Here is a 21,358-nt window from a genome sequence, read left to right as displayed (position 1 = left end):
ATGTCTCCCATCCTTCTCTCGGCAATGCCCCATAGATTCTCTATGGGGTCAGGTCAGGCGAGTTTGCTGGCCAATCAAGCACAGTACACTGTATACTTTTCGGAGGTCCGATATTGTTCTAGTCTACAATCCTTGTCTTCTGGGTTCCATGTCATATTCTAATTTTCTGGGATTGTGGATTTGGGGTTCTCATGAGCTGTACGCCATGATCATCACAATGATAACAAATTAAGGCTGGACTTCTCTCGCTTTGCAGGTAATGCGTCTGTCTCATAGATCAGTTTCACCTTTTAATTTGCATGACTGAAATTAATGGACTTTTGAACGATATTCTAATTTTCCGAGTTTCACCTGTAGACTTGAGCGGCACTGATGTGCTGTCAGTGGGATTTGAGCTTCCTTAACCGTCGTGGGACACACAGAAGCCAGGAGTTGGCAGTACTTTCCTACAGGTCGCGGAAATGCGGCTTCTCCAGACGCCTCCTGAGACGTATCCTGCCCGACAGCTCTCCGAGCTACATTTAGCACCCCTTGTGGGATGCTGTCCAAGCCCCTGGAAGAATCGGTACGTTCCAAAGCTTGCAGGGCATGGTCTGACCTTTTCTATAGCTTCTGAAATTGGTCTTGAATAACCGTTTCCAGCATATTTGGGATCAGCGTCCTTGGTGAGACTCACTTTGCTCATGGCAGCTAGTGCTGGTTGCAACCACAGCCTTTGACTTCAGAGGTTAGGGTGCTGCTGGCATGACAGATGTTGACGCTAAATGCAGGCCGTGAGTAAGATGACCTCTTTGCTTTGCTTAGGTGTTTAAACCCTGCAGTTTTAGCAGATTGTCTTCTGAGGGCTGTTTCGCTTTCATTGCTCTAAAAATAAAAAGCCAGCTTCCTTACCTGTTGCAGTGGAAAGAAACATCTCTTGTGATCCGTCATATTTTCTGATGGAGAAGAGGTATAGAAAGGGTCTGGTACTACTGGGCATTACCAGTTGGAGTACAGTTTAATGTTAAGCTTTACTAATTAGCTGACGGCTACGATATAGATCTTCAACCGAGCTCAACTTGATCACAGTGAATTGTTTTCAGCTCTGGGTTTTTTTGTTTTGTTCTTTAAATCATCATCATTGTAAACCGCTTAGAGAGCTCCGGCTATAGAGCGGTATATAAATGTAAGTGCTATTGCTATTGCTATCATCATAACTACTACTGTATTGATATGGCTGGCTGACAAATTGTTCTCTGGGTGGCTCACCGAACACTGAAACGAAGCAAACCATTAAAAACAAACAATAATTACAACTTTAAAAAAACACTTCCAAGGTGTTTAAAAAGGCTGGGTGACCGAAACGTTCTTTCTTTGGCATCTAGAAGAGCACAAGAGCCAGCGTGGTGTAGTGGTGAGAGTGCTGGACTCGGACCGGGGAGACCCGGGTTCAAATCCCCATCCAGCCATGAGACTAGCTGGGTGACTCTGGGCCAGTCACTTCTCTCTCAGCCGAACCTACCTCACAGGGTTGTTGTGAAAGAGAAACTCAAGGATGTAGTACACCGCTCTGGGTTCCTTGGAGGAAGAGCGGGATATAAATGTAAAATAATAATAATGATGATGATGATGATGACAGGTGAGCCTCACTGGGAAGGCTGTTCCGTCTGTGGGGTTGCCGCCAGTGAAAAGTCGTCCCCCTAACAGCCACTTGCCACCATTTCTGTCCTTTAGGTCTGAGTAGGACTGTAGAGGTTAAGGGACTCTTCCCGGTAACCTGATCCCAAGCCATTTGGAGCTTTAAAGGTGAGAACCAGCACTTCAGATTGGGCCCAGAAACAGACTGGGAGCAGGGGGTAAAGCGGAAAAAGCCTTGGCATGAAAACGCCAGGAACCCCACTTAACAATCTTTCAGTTTCGCTGTGGACCCAATGCCCCTTCAAAGTGTTGTGCAAACTTTGTTGCTGAGAATCCAGCCATACATTGCGCTGGGTCCGGTTTCATAAAGCCCCACGATGCCCGGGAAAGCTCCTACTGAATGACGCTGAAAGGATGCCACGATGGAGGAAAAGAAACGGCGATTCTCCATCGCTGCCACAGGGTTGGCCTCCACTTGCGCTCCGACCATGTCCCTTTATCCCATGACCACTAAGTTTCCTCAGGAGTCTTTGATGAGGAACTTTGTCAAAAGCTTTTTGGAAGTCCAGGTAGACTATGTCAACTGGATCACCTTGATCCACACACTCATGGACACTCTCAAAGAAGTCCAAAACGTTGGTGAGGCAAGATTTACCTTTGCGGAAGCCATGCTGGCTCACTCCCAGCAGGGCCTGTTCTTTAGGTGCTTTACAATTTTATGCTTGAGGATGCTTTCCATCAATTTCCCGGAACGGACGTTAGGCTAACCGGCCTGTAATTTCCCGGATCGCCCCTGGATCCCTTCTTGAAAATCGGTGTTACATTTGCTACTCTCCAGTCCTCTGGTTCAGAGCCTGGTTTCAGGGATAAGTTAAATATTTTGGCAAGGAGGTCGGCAATTTGACATTTGAGTTCTTTGAGGACTCTTGGATGGATGCCATCCGGCCCTGGTGATTTGTTAGCTTTCAGTTTTTCCAGACAGTTTAGAACATCATCCCTTGTCACTTCTATCCGACTCAGCTCTCTAGCCTCCATCCCTAAAAAGCCTGGTTCAGGAACAGGTATATGCTCAGTATCCTCTGCCGTGAAGACAGATGCAAAGAACTCATCCAGCTTCTCTGCAAACCTCCATATCCTCCTTAATAATCCCTTTCACTCCCTCATTGTCTAATGGTCCAACTGCCTCTCTGGCAGGTTTCCTGCTTCTGATGTACTTAAAGAAGTTTTTGTTATTCCCCTTGATACTTTTGGCTAAATGTTCCTCAAACTCTCTTTTTGCCTCCCTTATTGTCACCTTGCATTTCTTTTGCCAGAGTTTGTGTTCCTTTCTGTTATCTTCGTTTGGACAGGCCTTCCAATTTTGGAAGGAAGTCTTCTTCCCTTTTATGGCTTCCTTGACGGTACCCGTTAGCCATGCTGGCATCCTCCTGGACTTAGTGGTACCTTTCCTCCTTTTGGGTATACAGTCTAACTGGGCTACTAGTATTGTGGTTTTGAGTAAACTCCATGCACTCCGGAGCGAAGTGACTCTCCTGATTTCCCCCCTCAGCTTTCTTTTCACCATATGGTCCATTGGAATCCATTTGTCTCTGGGAGCAGAGCATTTCTGTAGGCCCACCATCCTTGCAGAAGGGAATAATCCCTGGGAACCTAAGCCTCGAAAACAAGTGATCTGACTGTGATAAGGGCATAGATATCTCTCTCTCTCTCTCTCTCTCTCTCTCTCTCTCTCTCTCTCTCTCTCACACACACACACACACACACACACACACACACACATCATGTTCAGGCCAACTTTCTTCTGCCCAGCTGAGAAAGCTAAATCCAGCGTGTGCCCCGATCCCTACGTGGGCCGGCAACCTGTTGGGACAGCCCCATGGTCATCATGACGGCCGTGAAGTCCAGAACCGCCACAGACAAAGGCAGCTTCCGCATGAAGGTTGGAGTCATCCACAACAGGACTTTGCAGATTCACAAGGGCTAGATAGAAATGCTGAGTAGTGTTATTGTGGGAGCTGAGGGGGCGGGAGGGAGGGGAGGTGGGATGATGGTTTATAGCCAAAGGTAGCTCTTTTGCAGTCAGTGGGGAGATACCCAAAGTTTGGAGCCAGTTCACTTGCCTTGCAGGGAATGAGTTGAGTGTCCCCAACTCCAGGCCAGATTTTGCTGCCCTTCTTACAGGGTTGGTTTATTAGCCATAGACAGGGAGGAGAGCTGGTCTTGTGGTCACAAGCATGACTTGTCCCCTTAGCTAAGCAGGGCCCACCCTGGCTGCATATGAATGGGAGACTAGACGTGTGAGCACTGTGAGATATTCCCCTCCGGGGATGGAGCCACTCTGAGAAGAGCAGACGGTTTCAAGTTCCCTCCCTGGCAGCATCTCCAAGATAGGCCTGAGAGAGATTCCTGCCTGCAACCTTGGAGAAGCCGCTGCCAGTCTGTGAAGACAATCCTGAGCTAGATATACCAATAGTCTGACTCAGTATGTGGCAGCTTCCGATGTTCCTGTGTAACTGCTGTTTGTAACTGCTGTTCTGCTGGGTTGCAAAAAACAGCTAGGGTCTACACCAGGGCAGCTCAACTTTGGCCCTCCTGCAGATGTTGGCCTTAGTCAACAAGTCCACAACTCCCATAATCCCTGGCTATTGGCCACTGTGGCTGGGGATTATGGGAGTTGAAGTCCAAAAACAGCTGGTGGGCCTAAGTTGAGCAGGCCTGGTCTACACACAACCACTGTGACATCTGACTGAGAGCAGTGGTGAGATCAGTAGTGGATGAATTAGAGGGGAAATTATCCAGGGAAGCATAGACCTCAAACTTAGGTGCCTCTGATGTTTGTGACGGGCATGAAAGGGTAGTTTTGTTCCTTAGTAGCTCTAGATCAGGGATTCTCAATGTTGTGTCCCCAGATGTTTTTGGACTTCAACTCCCATAATCCCCAGCCCCAGTGGCCTTTGGTTGGGGATTCTGGGAGTTGAAGTCCAATAACATCTGGGGACCCAACATTGAGAATCCTTGCTCTAGATGAAGACCCTGCTTGATAACCCCTGTGACCAACCAACGTGTTCCAAATTTACAAAATATGAGTCCACAAAAGCAGCCCACAGCGATCTGATTTCTTCACAGATAAGGCATATCTGTTCTCCAGATGTTGATAGACTACATCTCCCATCAATGGCTTTGTGTCTGGGGATTGCCGGAGCTGTAATCCCAGAAGACCACACACACACACACACACACACACACGGCCAAACTGAATGGGAAACAAACAACTTAGTCCAATAAATCTATTGTGGAAAATATATGCCATCTATAACCAGACAGAACCATGAAAAATGATTTTGGAGAAACAACTGTATAACATGGGAGGAATAATAAAGCCCATGATGTGGAGATTGGTAGAATGCACAAGTAAGTCCACACCATGGTGGCCTCCGTTTCATTTGCCCTCGTCTACTTATTTATGTGGGTCTAGCCAGCAGACCATTAAAAACCCGTATAATTGAACACAAAAGCGAAATCAAGACTGGCAATCTTGAGGCCCCATCGATGGCACGTTTCTTGGAGTTCAATCACGATGTGGGTGAGTTTAAAAAAAAAATTGCCATTGGAAATGTTTTTGCATCAGGTAAGAAAACAAAGGTAGATTCCTTTCCAACAAGTCGATTACTTGAACGTGAAGCCTTTTGGGCTTTTTACTTGAATACTGTTGTTCGACATGGACTCAATGAGAAATTGGATTTTTCATCTTTTTAATTAAAAAGTAATCCTGTTTTGTGACAAGTTCACAATTATAAATATTGCTGCAAATGTTTTTGGTACATTGCTTATCATTGGGTAACATCATACCCTACAGTTTTTGAAACAGCCATGTAAGTGTAGTTTAGTTGGCATCTGGCATATAAGTTTCCTTTATATACTCCTTTAACTCATACATGTTAAGTCCCGTGTGGACCTTTTGGGGAAATGGCTTATGATTTGTGCAAAAATTACCCAGGTTTCTGGCATATAGTAAAACCATTGTTTTAAAAATCATGGTTGTAAGTATTTTGGGGATTAGCACCCATCATGGTAACATACTTCCAGTTCTCCAATTACCACTGATTTTCATTAGGCAAGTAAGCTGTGTTGCACTTGATGAGAATTTGCTTGTGTGAGAGAACATTCTTGAAGGGGTTGTGAAAGTAAGTGAATATTATTACATCAGCTTTTGGCTTGCTTTGTTACAATATACAGTCCATTTGAGGTGGTGCTCTTGTATTAGTTTGAGTTATCTATGACTAATCCAGTGTTTGTGAAGTTTAGGTAGCTTTTTACTTCTGGGAATGTTAGAGTGGGATGCATTCATTACATCTACAAACCGTGTCATACATTCTAAGTTTTGCATAGACTTTTTATTGTTTCTTATAAGGTATCTTCAGTGGGGGTATGTGGGCGAGGCATACTCCTCAAAATAGGATTGAAACTTCTATAATAACCCAGTTTTATATCTCTCGGAAATGTTGAATAATGAAGTATGTGGGCTTCAGTATCATTTCACTAGGACAAACTTCTACTTGAAAAAGATATTTTGATTTGGAAGTCACTGACTGACTTGTGCATTCTATCAATCTCCACATCATCACGGACTTTATTATTCCTCCCATGTTATAGAATTGTTTCTCCAGAATCATTTTTCGTGGTTCTGTCTTGCTATTGATTGATTGATTAAGTGCCGTCAAGTTGGTGTCGACTCTTAGTGAACACAGAGATAGATTCTCTGCAGGATGGTCCGTCTTCCACTTGGCCTTGAAGGTCTCTCAGTGGTGCATTCATCATTGTTGTAATCGAGTCCATCCACCTTGCTGCTGGCCATCCTCTTCTTCTCTTCCCTTCAGCTTTTTTCCAACTTTTCCCAGCATTATGGACATCTCGAGGGAGCTGAGTTTTCGCATAATGTGTCCGAAGTATGATAGTTTGAGCCTGGTCATTTGTGCCTCAAGTGGAAATTCTGGATTGATTTGTTCTAGGATCCATTTATTTGTTTTCCTGGCTGTCCAAGGTATCCTCAAGAGTCTTCTCCAGCACCCAAGTTCACAAGCGTCCATACTTTTTCTGTCTCGCTTCTTCAGAGTCCAGCTTTCACAATCACATCCGCAGAGTGTCACGGGGAAAACCATTGTCCAAACGATTTTAATCTTTGTAGACACGTCACAGCATCTAAATATATTTAGATAGCACATCTTGTTATAAACGGCATATATTTCCCACAGTAGATTTGTTGGACTAAGTTAGTCCTAAGCTTTTCCATTCAGTTTGGCCGGGGTGGGGGCGGTCTTCTGGGATTACAGTTCTGGCAATCCCCAGAGACCCCCAATCTGTAGACCCAAGGCTGGGACCCCTTGGCAAGTGGATACGTAAGTCAGGGAATCAAGGGAGAGGCACAGCATTAACCCTCTGCCTTGTAGGGCTCAGACAGATTGCCCCTAACCCTAATTGCTTCTGAAGGGGGGAGAGGTGTGGATTCTAACAATACAAGTCCGTTGAGTGTATAGTTTGACCTTGAAGGCCTAACTGTACCAGATGACAGAAAGCTATGACTGGATCTCCTGTCTCTTATCATTGCGAGGCATTAGCAGCTGTAGGCTGCCTAATGTTGATCTCAGCTGTGGCACTGGGATAGGGTTTGTAAAGCCAGTTCCCCCAGAATAATTTTCCGTATGGAAACTGCTCCCCCAAGAAGCGGTTGGGCTATTTATTGGGCTAGGGTGTGTGCGTTCTCCATTCAGTTTGGTGGTGTTGGGGTGGTGGTGGTGGTCTTGTGTTTTGCTGGTGTGTTTCCGTAGATCCCAGCATGCTTTTTTTTTTTAATCTCAGGCTTGCTTAACTTAATTGTTGAAATGTGTCGATCTTTTCATGGGTTGTTTGTATTGTTTTGTAAACCACCCAAAGAGCACTTGTGTTTGGGGCCGTATTTAAAAAAACAAAACAAAAAACCTTAGCCGCCGCCACCCCAGCTGTTTTTGGACGACAACTCCCATAATCCCAGGGATCGCGGGAGCCAGGGATCGCGGGAGCCAGGGATCGCGGGAGCCAGGGATCGCGGGAGTTGTAGGACACCATCTGCAGGCGGCCTGCCACTGAGCCGCTCTGACTTATCTGCTTGGGAGCTGCGATCCACCAAGCCCTAAAATGGGAGTTGTGGGCACCCGGAGTTAGGAACCCCTGTGTTGCGTGGTCTTGAGGGTGCAACTCTTGCTTAAGCATCTGAGTTGCTGGAATAATCGTGCTGGGAAAAGCGCGAGGAAACAGACGGCACTAAGGCAGGGCCATTGTGGCAGGGGATCATGGGAGTTGTAGTCTTAACGTCTGGGGACCAAGGTTTGAGAGCCTCTCCACTCAGTCTCAGTCTCAAGCACCATCAAGCTCCCTGATGCAGACGCCACCATGTGCAGCTTCTGCCTCCACTTTCATCTGTATTGGCAACATTAAATATTATTATATCATTTACCCTCTCGAGCAGGGAGATGATGTTTGGCAGCTTGTTCTATGAATTTTTCATAAAGATAGAAAGCAGCCTAATCTGGTGAGCTTTAACTCTCAGTAGCCGTAATGGCTTTGATTTAAAGCGTTTTGTCTTAATGATAGTTATATTGAAAATGCCCCGCTGCTTTCTAGCAGGCTTGGTTATTATCATAAACACTGATGGCACGCACGCCTGCCAAATTGCGCGGGGCTGCCTGTGCCAGGCGGGCGAGGGCGGGGCGGGAGCTGTATCGGGCAACGGCCGCCCGGGGACCCTTTTGGCACACGGAGGAGCCTTCTTGGAGCTTTGCTTGGACCTCCCGGCAGTGGCGCATGTGGCTCATTGAAGGAGAGGAGAGGAGAGCTGGTCTGGTGGTCGCAAGCATGCCTTGTCCCCTTAGCTAAGCAGGGTCCACCCTGGTTGCATATGAAAGGGAGACCAGAAGGGTGAGCACTGGAAGAGATTCCACTTCAGGGGATGGAGCCGCTCTGGGAAGAGCAACTAGGCTCCAAGTTCCCTCCCTGGCAGCATCTCCAACGAGGTAGGGTGGGAGAGAGACTCCTGCCTGCAACCTTGGAGAAGCCGCTGCCAGTCTGTGAAGACAATACTGAGCTAGGTGGACCCAGGGTCGGACTCAGTATATGGCAGCTTCCTATATTCCCTAAGATCTTTCCTGGCTCTGTACTTGAGATCTTTTTAGGAGACGAAAGCTGGTCTGGTGGTCGCAAGCAGGACTGGTCCCCTTAGCTAAGCAGGGTCTGCCCTGGTTTGCATTTGGATGGGAGACAAGGAGTGTGAGCACTGGAAGAGATTCCCCCTCAGGGGATGATGGAGCCGCTCTGGGAAGAGCAGAAGGTTCCCAGTTCCCTCCCTGGCAGCATCTCCAACGAGACAGGGCTGGGAGAGAGACTCCTGCCTGCAACCTGGGAGAAGCCGCTGCCAGTTTGTGAAGACAATACTGAGCTAGATGGACCGATGGTCTGACTCAGTATATGGCAGCTTCCTATGTCCTATGTCCTAAGCATTAGTTCAAGCAGGATGGTGGGCGGCCGGAAACCAAATCCCGGGCGGCGTCTCTGTGCGGCCCTTCTCACGAGAAACGCTCTTCATCGAGCTGCACTGCTCGTTAGGGGACCCCCCCCCGGAGGTGCTTGAAAGTAGGACACCATGGACAGCTCCTCCTCAACAGGGACCAATTATTCATCTCTCCCTGGGCGGAAATCCCCTGTGTGCTTGCACAACCTGAGACCTTGGGTTAGGACAGTATAGAAATGTACTAAATAACAACAATAATAATAACCCTAGAGAAAGCAGCCCACAAGCCGGATGTCGGGTTGCTTCCTAGTGGCTCGCGAAGTTGGGGAGAAACGCTGGAGAAGCCCAAGCCTCCTTGGGATAATGGGAGTTGTAGTCCAGCAGCATCTAGGAACAAGGAGAACCTCTGGTGTAGTGCCTTCTGCTTCTCATCTCTGATTTCAGCAAGGCAAGAGTTGCACGCGCAGAAACAAGGAAATCTAGAGGAGAAAAGTAATTTCCTGTGAGTTATTCCCGCCGCCACCCCGTTCAATTCATTCCTGGATTCTTCATCTAGAGGCTCTCTGATTCCATAATGGAGTGATCATCTTCCAGCCACAGAGCAGATGCTGAATGTAACCCTCCCCCTCCCCTCTCTTTTTTTTTTTTATTTAACTTGATTTTTTCTCACTTGCAAGTTCAGATCTGTCCCTTGCTTTAGTTGGCAAGCAATTATAAATGCGGAGGAGCAATAGATTCCCAGATGCGAGGTGGTTCTCTGCCAGCACCAGCTTGCTCTGTTGTGATGCAAGTGGCAAAGAATTCTCGTCTCCTTGTTTATTGCAAATAGTAAAAGTTACCTCCAATCTGCTCCGACTGAAGGGATCGTCTTGCAGCCTGCCTTGTTCAAAATCAGGGCCAAGAAAGTTCTGGGCATTGAACTCTTTGAGGATTGCTGTTCCTTAAAGTTTAAGAACTCCCCGTGTGGAACAACCTAAACATTCAATGGCGGGGGTCTGCTCTCTGATTCACTAGGATACCTGTGGAGTAGCACGACTACATTTGTTCTGGCATTTACCCCTTAATTGTGTGTATGGTTTTTTTTCCCCCCTCTCCTTTCTTTCTTATGGATAGAGGTCCTCAACCTGTTGGCTACAAGAAATCACAACCAACCTCTTTCCTTTTTTAAAAACTTCTTCCTGCAGCCCCCAAACTTACTTGCTAGTGCTTACCTGAATTTGTTCAGGCAATATCCCCAGGCTATATGTGTGCCTCCTTCCCCCCACCAATTTATGGCCTTTAGGATGCCTGCTTTAGCGAGAGAGAAGCCTTGGAGGAGCAGAGATTCCCAGGTAGTCCAGGTCAGGGAATATTTCCCAGTCAGGTTGAGAACTTCTGTGCATGCCTGTAGATTCTCTTTGTGTGTGTGTGTGTGTATGTGAATTTCTGTCTATCAACACATGCACAGATCCCACATTGGATGCACCCAGGGGTTCTTTGTGTTTGTGTTTTGGGGTGGGCTTTTCTTTCTCTCTCTTTTTAGACTCGGTTCAGCCCCTTCAGAGTTTAGCCCCTTATCCAGTTAGCCGCAGTGAGGTTGGTTCAGTTCTTCTCTGCATTTCTCAGCACGGACAGTACTCCTGGTTGTGTTGATCAGTGGGCCACTGTCTTTCATTATCACACATTATCGGGCCTGCCGTGGAAAAGAGCAACTCGTAAATCCGACGGTGAGTGGCGTGCTTTTGGAAAGGAGACTCCGTACGTAGAGGTTTGAGCGAAGGCCGTGGTACAGTCCGGGCGTGGTTCTTTCACTTCTCCGAATTCCACCTTGCCTCATGTGTTTCCGTGATTTGTAACTGTCGAAAAGAAAAGTGCAATTGAATATTGAACGTGAGACGCGATCCACTACCCACAATGATAGAGTCACTGTATCTCTAGGGATCTCCGAGTACCGTTTCTATTCTTCGCCCGGTGACCAACGGGCTTCGTTACCGTACGCAGACTATGGTTCCATGGGGCTACGTAACGAGCACCCTGCTTCAGCGAGTAACTCCCCCCTCCACCACCTTCCCAGCCCGGATCAGTTTAAAAGCCCAGGTTTGTATCAAATTTCATTCCTTTGGGGAGGCCAAAAAAAAAAAAATGGTGGTCGTTTCACATATTTAATGACGCACAGAAAGCGGTCTCTGCATGCCACGCCGCGGTTGGCTACCAAACGTCACTCCATCCTTTTCTCAGTTCTAGAATCTGGGTTGACTTTGCCGTAATTCTGAAGGGCAAACCTTTTTTACAGGAGCTGTTCTAGGTCTGATAAATCTGTCAGGAGAAACCTAGTAAAGCTGTAGAGGCATCGCACCAAAGAGAGAGCTGGCTAAAGAGATTTACTCTTTGTGCCCTTCAATGTGGGGTTGGGTCAAAATTGATTTTGTTCTTGCCGGACAGGTTGAGGCTCCAACTAATTTATGCTGACCTTTCCAGGATTATTTTTAACCCCCTAGATTTCAATGCAAACAAAGAGAAGTGCATGGGAAAGATATTCTTTTGCTTAGTATTGCTATATGACCCTGAGAAGGATGATTTAGAAATGTCTATTTGTTCTCTGTCAGGAGCATGTCAGCGGAGAGGCAGAATATTGGATGGATGGATATTTTCCCCTTCTAAGAATATTTTGCTTTGTTTCCCGTAAACCTTTGCTTTTGGAATGTGACGAGCGATTCCCTTCGTGTCCTGACTCCCAAAACGTCTGCAGGGCCACTTAGTGTTTTTCAAAGATTCCACCTACCTATCTAATACAGTGGTCCCTCGACTTACATAATTAATCCGTTCCGAACGCACGTTCGGAGGTCGAAATTTTCGTAAGTCGAAGAGCGCACCACAGAGGTCTGGAAACATTCGTAAGTCGAGGAAACCGCATCTAAAAATTCGTAGGTCAAGTAAGCTGAATCTAAACCGGCAACTACTTCCGGTCTTTTTTGTCGCTCGTAACTCGAAAACATCGGATGTCGAGTAGTTCGTAGGTCGAGGGACCACTGTATTTAGATTTCCAACCCACCCTGGTCTTAAATCGGATAGTACTCCCCTTAGAGCCCTTTCACTTTATATTTCCGGGTGGGCATTTTAGGCGTGTGACTGCTGCAAATGTGTGTTCTGTGCAGGTTCTCTGAATGTTGCTCAGCTGTAACTCTACCTGTTGAATGCACAGCTGCTAGCCAGCCTGGTGTCAATTGCTGATAACTGATAGGCATACTCGTTTTGTAGACACTCGCTGATAGGCCATTTACCCCTCGTTTGCCAAGAACCTACATCGTTCGTAAGCTGCAGTGGAGCTATTCCGAACTTGGGGGAGACTTTTTGTTTGTTTTGTTTTGTTTGTTGGTTGGTTGGTTGGTTTTGACTTTAAGCAGGAAATAGTGGTTTTTCTGCTCAGAGAGAGACTTTTGGAAGCCACCTTGGCCAACGACTAAGGCAGATGTCTTTAATCAACCGCAACAGGGAGCATAACTCAAACTCAAACTCAAACAAAAACTCAAGAATGTCGTACACCGCTCTGGGCTCCTTGGAGGAAGAGCGGGATATAAATGTAATAATAATAACAACCCAGTTTATCAAGAGAGATCTTTCTCCTCCAGGAGTGAGCCTTCTCGTCCAGCTCTGGATTATTTTGCAGGCATCCTTCGTGTTAACATGCCAGTTCCTAGGACAAAGAGTCGGCATCACAGCAGAATGGTGGGGCGTTGGGTTAGGTGGTTGCCGCTTGGGTCCCAGGTCTGCCTTTCCCCAAAAAGCAAGTAGGAGGCACCCACCACCATGGCAGGCAACAGAGAGAGGCCAGATGAGCATCCCCACCTCTGGTGGGAGCTCTCCCTGGAGATTCCCCCCCTGCCCCAATTTCCTTGTTCCCCCCCATAATATCAAGCCATGGAAATCTCCAGGATGGCTTTCAAGAGTCCCCTGGAGAGGGATACCGATGCCTGAGATTCCAGGCTGGTTTTTGAGGTCTGGGAACCCATGCAGGCAGGGAGGGGAGGAGAGCTGGTCTTGCGGTAGCGAGAGAGACTTGTCCCCGGCTTGGCGTTCAGATGGGTGACTCAATGCCCCTGAAGGGGTGGGGGCATAGCTCCGTGGGAAAACACTTGCATGCGGGAGGTCCCAGTTCCCTCCCTGGCAGCATCTCCTAGGAGATAGGGCTGGGAGAGAGACTCCTGCCTGCCACCTTGGAGAAGCCGCTGCTGCCAGTCTGTGAAGACCATCCTGAGCTAGACGGACCAAGGGTCTGACTCAGTAGATGGCAGCTTCCTATATTCCCTAAGATCTTTCCTGGCTCTGTACTTGAGATCTTTTTAGGAGAGGAAAGCTGGTCTGGTGGTCGCAAGCATGACTTGTCCCCTTAGCTAAGCAGGGTCCACCCTGGTTGCATATGGAAGGGAGACTAGAAGTGTGAGCACTGGAAGAGATTCCCCCTTCAGGGGATGATGGAGCCGCTCTGGGAAGAGCTGAAGGTTCCCAGTTCCCTCCCTGGCAGCATCTCCTAGGAGATAGGGCTGGGAGAGAGACTCCTGCCTGCAACCCTGGAGAAGCCGCTGCCAGTCTGTGAAGACAATATTGAGCTAGGTGGACCAAGGGTCTGACTCAGTATATGGCAGCTTCCTATATTCCCTAAGATCTTTCCTGGCTCTGTACTTGAGATCTTTTTAGGAGAGGAAAGCTGGCCTTGTGGTCGCAAGCAGGACTTGTCTCCATGGCTAAGCAGGGTCCACCCTGGTTGCATATGGAAGGGAGACTAGAAGTGTGAGCAGCACTGGAAGAGATTCCCCCTCAGGGGATAATGGAGCCGCTCTGGGAAGAGCAGAAGGTTCCCAGTTCCCTCCCTGGCAGCATCTCCAACGAGATAGGGCTTGGAGAGAGACTCCTGCCTACAACCCTGGAGAAGCCGCTGCCAGTCTGTGAAGACAACACTGAGCGAGATGGACCCACGGTCTGACTTGGCATAAGGCGGGCTGCTCCCTGTGTTTCCCCCTTGGTCACCTTTTCTTTGAATTGGGTGGAATATCTGTCCTTCCAGTTGCTCCTCTGGCCTCTTCAAAACATGTCCATCTCTGCTTGGCTCCTCTAAATCCCCTCCGGTTTTCCCCGCACACCCACCTTAAATCCCGGTAACCCCACAGGAGCAAATGGTTCATCTGGGATCAGCCTGGTGCTGTGATAACTCAGGGGCTTTGGTTTTTTGTTCAGGTGTCCCGCATGGTGTCTCTCTTCCTTTGGAGGGCAGTCATAAGAACATCAGAACAGCCCTGCTGGATCAGGCCCAAGGAGGCCCATCTAGTCCAGCATCCTGGTTCGCACAGTGGCCCACCAGATGCCGCCGGAAGCCACAGACAGGAGTTGAGGGCATGCCCTCCCTCCTGCCATTACTCCCCTGCAACTGGGACTCAGAGGCACCCTGCTTTTGAGACCGGAGGTGGCCCACAGCCCTCCGACTAGTAGCCATTGATAGACCTCTCCTCCATGAAGTCATCCAAACCCCTCTTCAAGCCATCCAGGTTGTGGGCTGTCACCACATCCTGTGGCAGAGAGTTCCACAAGTGGATCACGCGTTGTGTGAAAAAGTACTTCCGTTTGTTGGTCCCCTAGACCTCCTGGCAATCAATTTCATGGAGTGACCCCTGGTTCTAGTGTTGTGTGAGAGGGAGAAGAATCTCTCGTTCTCTCTCCACTTTCTCCACGCCATGCATGATTTTATAGACCTCTATCCTGTCTCCCCGCAGTCCTGGTTTGGGTTCCCATCGTGACCGCTGGCTTGTGTTTCTCTTACTCCCTCCGTTCAGCCGGCAGAGACGGCCACTTGAATTCTGAGCTGGGGTCCTTATTTTTAGCTCTGAACTGAAGGCAAACTCCGGGGGGCCCCTGTGTGCAATCTAGGTTAATGGGCACGCCGTGGTGGCTGGAAGAACACAACCATTTGAGCTCCTACAGTGGCCCAGTTCTCTTTCCGAGAGAGGAGCCGGAGAACAGGCCGTTCCGGCTTTATTAGTCTCTCACTGGAGACTCATTTGGGCTACCTTTTGACAGGGAGGTTAGATCCACTGTCCAATAAACCCAGAGATTACAGCTGCTTCTCCCCCCCCCCCGTGTCCCCCCTCCCATTCCAGCCATCAACCTGCATGACCCCAATTTAAAGAGAGCCCAAAATAGTAATCCATCATTTTTTGTTTGTGCATCTTTCCCCCCGCCCCTTGTTTCAAAAATATTGCTCTGGGTTGTACTTCATAAAACTCCCGCGACCGCCAAATGGGGTTGGCTTATTCTGGGGCTTTCTCCTCACGCAGGGATTGCGTCTTCGTCGCCAACTTGCACGGTGAACCTATGCAATTCCTCTTGGATTTGGACAGAGCAGGGGAAGAGGAGAATGGCCAAAACACCAACCAACCTAGAATCCAAGGACATAGCAAATTCTCACTCAACTTGCTAGCTCTGTGACTTGCCAAAGCCCTGAACAAAGATGGCGACTCATCCAGCGTCCCCAGTAACCGGCATTCCCAGATGTTGTGGACTACAACTCCCATGATCCCCAGCCAACGGCCATTGCAGCTGGGAATGCTGGGAGTTGTAGCCTGCAACATCTGGGAATCCTGATTAGAGGGGACCATGGACTTGTTTCTTTCCTCTGCCATCACAACAGCCCTGTGAGGTAGGTTAGGCTGGCCCAAAGCCATTTGAAGAGCCACTAGATAGGGCTTTTGAACCCCAGTCTCCTGCTAATGACACCAGATGGGCTCTTTCTTTAGCCATATGCTTCCAGGCTTGTTGCCTCGGCAAGTGAGAGTTTTGGGTCTAACGGAACAGGCATTTTACCCCTAAGAACTGAGCAAGGAGACACCTTTTTAAAAGTGGGGATTCTCTTACGTTTAGCAGGGGGAGAGCAACTGGCCCTATCCGTCCCCAGCACAACATCCCTCCAGTGGCTGTGGCTGGGGTCTGCCTTAGGTTTCTTTTTAGATTGTGAGCCCTTTGGGGACAGGGGACTTATCTTGTTTATGTCTGTATTTTTCTATGTAAACTGCTTTGAGAACTTCGGTTGAAGAGTGGTATATAAAGATTCATATTCGTAGTCCTGTGGCTCTGGGCGTGAAGAATCCAAGTGCAGCCCTGTTACTCCGAGGAAGTTGCATCCTCAGATCTTTGTGTTTTTGGGGAGCTTTGGCAGATTTCTTTGCTGGGGGGAAAGCAGGGAGGATTTAAATTAGGCACTGCTTGAAGTGGAAGGAGCCGGTCATTTGAAGAACTCTTCTTCTCAATGCAAATTTGTCTTTTAGCACCACAAAGTATGCTCGTTATAAGATTTCTACAGCCAGGGCACTGTTGTTAAGAAAGGCTGCATGTGGGAAAAGGGACCTGGCACTCAGGCAGTCTTTTGCACCTCTTCCCTCCATCCAATAAACCCTTCCAGCGGTTCTCCTGAAACAGGCATATTTTAGCTCCTAGGTCGGGATCGGAGAGAAACATTTGCTAATCTCTTTCTTCCCGCTGCAGCGCTACTGAAGTCTACTTCTAGCGACAAAGAGCTCTGACGATTCCGGCCCCAGTTTAAATCAGCAAAATGCAAAACTCAAGGCATCCACCTTCTCTCTTGTGCCTGGAATCTGTGTTAAGCTTTTGCATGTAGTGAATTTCCTGGTCTTCTTTGTTCCCAATTTAAAGCTCTTGGGGGTTATTGAAGAAACTCTTTTCTGAAGGAGGCGTTGGATAATTCCTCCTCCATTCTCCGGTGTGACCATGTCGCACACACCTGCCTTGAAGCATTGCTGAGGTCTGGCCTGGATTTGGGTGCTGGTATTGTAAAGACAGATTTAGTAGCTCAGGGAGAGCTTCAATACCAGCTGTCTGCAAAGTGTTTGGTTTAGTAGCAGTTTTGAGAGGCGTCTTGAATTGGGCGGGGGGGGTCTAGAGTAAAGTCCCAGCCTTGTCATGGTTTCCCCAAACCCCCCTCTGAAGTTTTTAACAAGTAGCTAATCAGTAAGCTGTGAACCAAAAAGAGGAGACACTCCTTGAACGGAATTGCAAGATAAATAGCACAGTGCGTTTCTCCAGCAGTTGGTTCTGCCAAAATGGCATCCCATCCAAACAAAAGTGCCCCTTCTGTATTCTGCACCACTTAAGTTTTATCATTTTTAACCCAATCCTAAATGGCCAAGGAATATGGTGTATGTGTGTGGCTGGGGGCGGGAAGGATAGATTTCACGCTGTAGGCTTGCCATAGTGGTTTTTGAGGTGAGAGTCCTCGGAAGGAGATGTCAGTGACCCACGGAGGGCTTTTGCATGGGTTACATTTTGATGTATTCGCTCCAGGATGGATGGTGTGTGTGTGTGTGTGTGTTTTAATCCCTGGGTACTTGCCATGGATCAGACTCTACTAGAAATACTAGCTATAATATTTTTGTCTGCCATATTTCTGAAACAAGGAGAAAGTCTGCACATTTCTCTATCCCAGCCAGCAAGTTCTGGAAGTTCCATCCTGTTGAAAGCTCACCTTTATTGTGAGTTTAAGAACCCCAAGAAATATCTACCTGCTCATATGTCACTTCCTCTCTGTAGCATTTCTATAGAATATTTCTGTCTGCCAGATTTCTGAAAAATGCACAACTTCCCCACATTGGTCCATTCCAATCGGCATGTTCTGTGGGTGCCATCACTTTATTGCTAGCTGGGGATGTGTTTGGCCACTTCAAGAAATAGCAGTTTGCTATTACGGCCTGCAGTATTTTCAACTGATATTTTTGTCTGTCAGATTTGTGAGAAAAATTCAAACATGTGCCACTTGTCCTTCCCAAACCTACCAGGAAGGTGAACTTTCTGCAGGATGGGGTCCCCAGAACATGATCACGGGGATGGACAAACGTGGGGGAACTGGAGTTGCGAGAGGCACCCTGAGTTACCAAGAAAGGAAGCATTCCACAGGATGGGCTGGGATGAGCAAATGTCTTGTTTTGCAAGATGCAGGCAGGAAGCTAATGCTTGCACCAAGGGCAGGACCCTAGAACACTGTGCTTCAGCAAGCTTAAAGGAAAATGGATGCAAGGTTTATTTAATAGCAGCATTGCTAGAACACAAGATCTTGGGTTTGTGTGGTAGTCTGTGCATCTTGAGAGCATCTTGTTCAACGTAATTAAGCCGTCGACGTTTAAAGGTCAAGAATGATCAGCTGAAGAAAGATCGGTGCTGTCCGATTGTGAAAGAAAGGCGAGGCAGGTCTGAAAGGCGGCTGGTTTTGGCGGGGAGTAGTCAGATGTGTCCCACGGCAACCGCTGTCTCTTGAGGATCCGATGTATGTTGTCTGGTAAAAGCTGTTCTGAGCTCTTCTCTTCCTCCTCCTCCTCCACCATCATGTAAAAGGATGAGACAGGAACTCACTTTTGTATTATTAGAGGGAAGGAAAAGGAAACGCGGCCTGTCTTGTCTCTAAGGCACTCCAAAATGTTCCATTGCATATCATCCCTTTGTTTGTTTTTATTTGAAGAAAACATTTCAAACCTCCAACCCCTCATATCTCTTAAGGGAGGGCAGGTTGTGTTTTTCCCATCGGAAAGTTTTCAGTGGATCCAAAGAAAACCCCACACCATTAAAAACACGAAACAAAACCCACCCCAAAACCCAAACCAAAAGGTGTTTCCCTAGCCATGATTTGCTGTCGACATTTAATATCAATATTAACACAATGTGTAGTCTAAAACTAGTTCCTTTGTAGTTTGCATGGGATGTGAATGCTGTCTCGACGTGCCCAGATCTAGAAAACTCGTTTTGACTACTGCATGAGCATCAAATCCGATGTTGGACAATACATATTTTTTGTGATAATTTGGTGGGACTGAGCACCTATGGTTGCAGTAGTGTGTTGAATGGATGTTTTTTTTTTTTTTTCCTTTTCTCTTTATACATATTTCTCTATATTTGGAGCTCCGGGCTTCTTAGTAGTACGGGCTGACGATGGTGCGTCTCTTGCTCTCCTCTAACGCATGGCCTTAGTTAAGTGTGAGCAGTTGGGCCCAGGCTGTCTTTTGTTTTTGAGTGTTTGGCTTGATGAAGAATGGTGCATGCTTGCCTCCTGGCCTCATACCCAGCTTTATTCTCTGCACACCAGTCTTGAATAGCTACGGTGCTCAACCGAATTTTGGTGCGCCTGCTTCTCCGGCAGGCTCCAACCCGGCCCGGCCTGGCGGATTTCCAGGGGCGAACAGCCCGGGACCCGTTCCGGACCTCTACGGCACGGCCAGTCAAGACTCCGGCGTGGGGAACTACATAAGCGCCGCCAGCCCCCAGCCCGGGTCCGGCTTCGGGCACGGGATCGCTGTAAGTAAGCCCTCTTCATTTCCTCCCTTCCTTGGTTTCCGTCTCCTGCCCTCTCTCGGGCTCGGGGACGGTGTTGAGCGGGTGGCTGTTGGCTGTCGGCGGACACGCTCTCGGAGAAGCTGGCCCTCTGAGCACCGGAGGCCTGGTCCCAGGGCCTTGCCTTGGCTACGGAGTATTCCATGGGCCAGAAGCATCCCCAACGGGTCCTTCTGTCTCCGGCCAGATCAGAAAAGTAGGCATGCTTTGGTGCTCCCTTCTCACAGATAAATCCCCGCTGCTTTGACAGTGCTCAGAACGATGTGTTTATTTCTGAGAAGGAGGGGGAAGAAGTTTGCTGAGACATTGGGTGGTCTAGCACCCACCCCCCAAGGCGCCAACGTCTCCATGCTCAGAGATACACACACACGTGCTTGCATTTCAGCAATTCTGTGGGAACTCCGTGGGAACCCCACGAGTGGGATGCCCAACATCTTCCCCCAAAAGCCTTGCGAGGGGAGGAGAAGCAGTTTCAACGGGCGAGAGGGGGCCCTATCCTCTTCCCGCCCCTAATCCAAACCCTCTTTTTATTTATGGGCACAAAAGGCCTTCCCTTCTGCAGCGAACAGCAGCTTTGGGGCCCGTTTGAATGGGGGACTCCACCCCATGGCCTCTCTTTCAAAAAAGGGGAAATCACTGGGAATTTCAGTGATGGGTCTTTGCAACTCTGTTAATCGTAAGCAGGAGAGCAATCTTAATTTGCTACTTAGCTTAGGCCTGAAAAGGCAGGAGGATGCCCCGCCCCCTCTGGATACAACCCACTATCCAATGTGGATCCCCTTCCTAAGTGGATTTTAAGCCACGAAAGTACTCCTGCTATCTCAAATTCCGTATTTTATGGACTATAAGACTCACTTTTTTCCTCGAAAAATATCCGCCAAAATTCAGGTGCGTCTTATATGTTTTAACAGTTTAATATGTTAAAACTCTGAAAAACTGGATTAAAATTAAGGTCCGTAGCGTCTTATAGTCCGTAAAATACGGTATATCTCAGGAAGAGATCTATAGATGTATAGGTCTGTTTGCTCCAAGCATCTGGGAGCCGCTTGGTCTGTCTGTCCCTTCGTCAGGATTTGGATATATGGAAAGACACAGGCTAGGAGCACTCCCGTGGCCGGGAAGTGGGGAGCTGAATTGCACAGACAGAACACCCCTCTTGATCTCTGCCTTAAGTTAGAACATTTTGTAAGGGGAACTGACCTGTCCCTATACTTTAGCCCAGGGATTCTCAACGTTGGGTCCCCAGATGTTATTGGACTTCAACTCCCATTATCCCCAGGCCCAGTGGCCTTTGGCTGGGGATTATGGGAGTTGAAGTCCAATAACATCTGGGGACCCAACGTTGAGAATCCCTGCTTTAGCCTCCATGAGGAGGAGAGGGGATGGGATGGGTTCACATTTGGCCTCGCAGCCAAATTCCTCCCTAAACTGTTGTGTTGGGGGGGGGGTGTGTGTGTGTGTATGTGTGTGTGTGGAGAAGAGATGGTGGGGAGGGGAAGAGTCCTGTGAATCCATCTTATACAAGGAGTGGATTTGTTACTCTTCATTTGATAACCTGCCAAAATGTTTCAACACAGATTTCCTAAAGTGTGTCAATGACGTCTTGGTGTTTATGTTGTCTGGCTACTAATTTGGGAGTGGAAATTTTGTTTAACAGATTTGCATGTTTTTTCCTTCCTCCCAATTGTACTGTGTTCAAACTGTGTGTGTTAGCATGAATGTATGCCAGTGTTTAGAGGCCTCTGATCACAGGCCGGTTAACCAAATTATTTTAAACAAAATGTGAGGAATCTTCTCACTTTCTGAAAAAAAACTCCACTAATTTAATGGAGGAAAAACAGT

At 47.9% G+C, this 21,358-nt stretch overlaps 1 protein-coding gene across 18 annotated transcripts in view; it reads left to right on the top strand.

Annotated features, from left to right (window-relative positions):
* Positions 1-21,358, top strand: part of MSI2 (musashi RNA binding protein 2) — a 419,652-nt gene that overhangs the window by 382,716 nt on the left and 15,578 nt on the right. For 6 of the 18 annotated variants that reach the window (XM_053274690.1, XM_053274692.1, XM_053274689.1 and 3 more), the window contains 2 exons: positions 11,075-11,233; positions 19,272-19,480. In XM_053274690.1, coding sequence (XP_053130665.1) covers positions 11,075-11,233; positions 19,272-19,480 — 368 coding nt within the window. The remainder of the gene's footprint in view (positions 1-11,074; positions 11,234-19,271; positions 19,481-21,358) is intronic. The other 12 variants (XR_008311763.1, XR_008311764.1, XM_053274700.1 and 9 more) reach the window with 3 other exon arrangements.

This window comes from Hemicordylus capensis, chromosome 12 (assembly GCF_027244095.1).
Source record: "Hemicordylus capensis ecotype Gifberg chromosome 12, rHemCap1.1.pri, whole genome shotgun sequence".
NCBI classification, from domain to species: Eukaryota; Metazoa; Chordata; class Lepidosauria; order Squamata; family Cordylidae; genus Hemicordylus; species Hemicordylus capensis.
The sequence above is the reverse complement of the archived record's forward strand: the minus strand, read 5'-3'. Positions and strand labels throughout refer to the sequence as shown.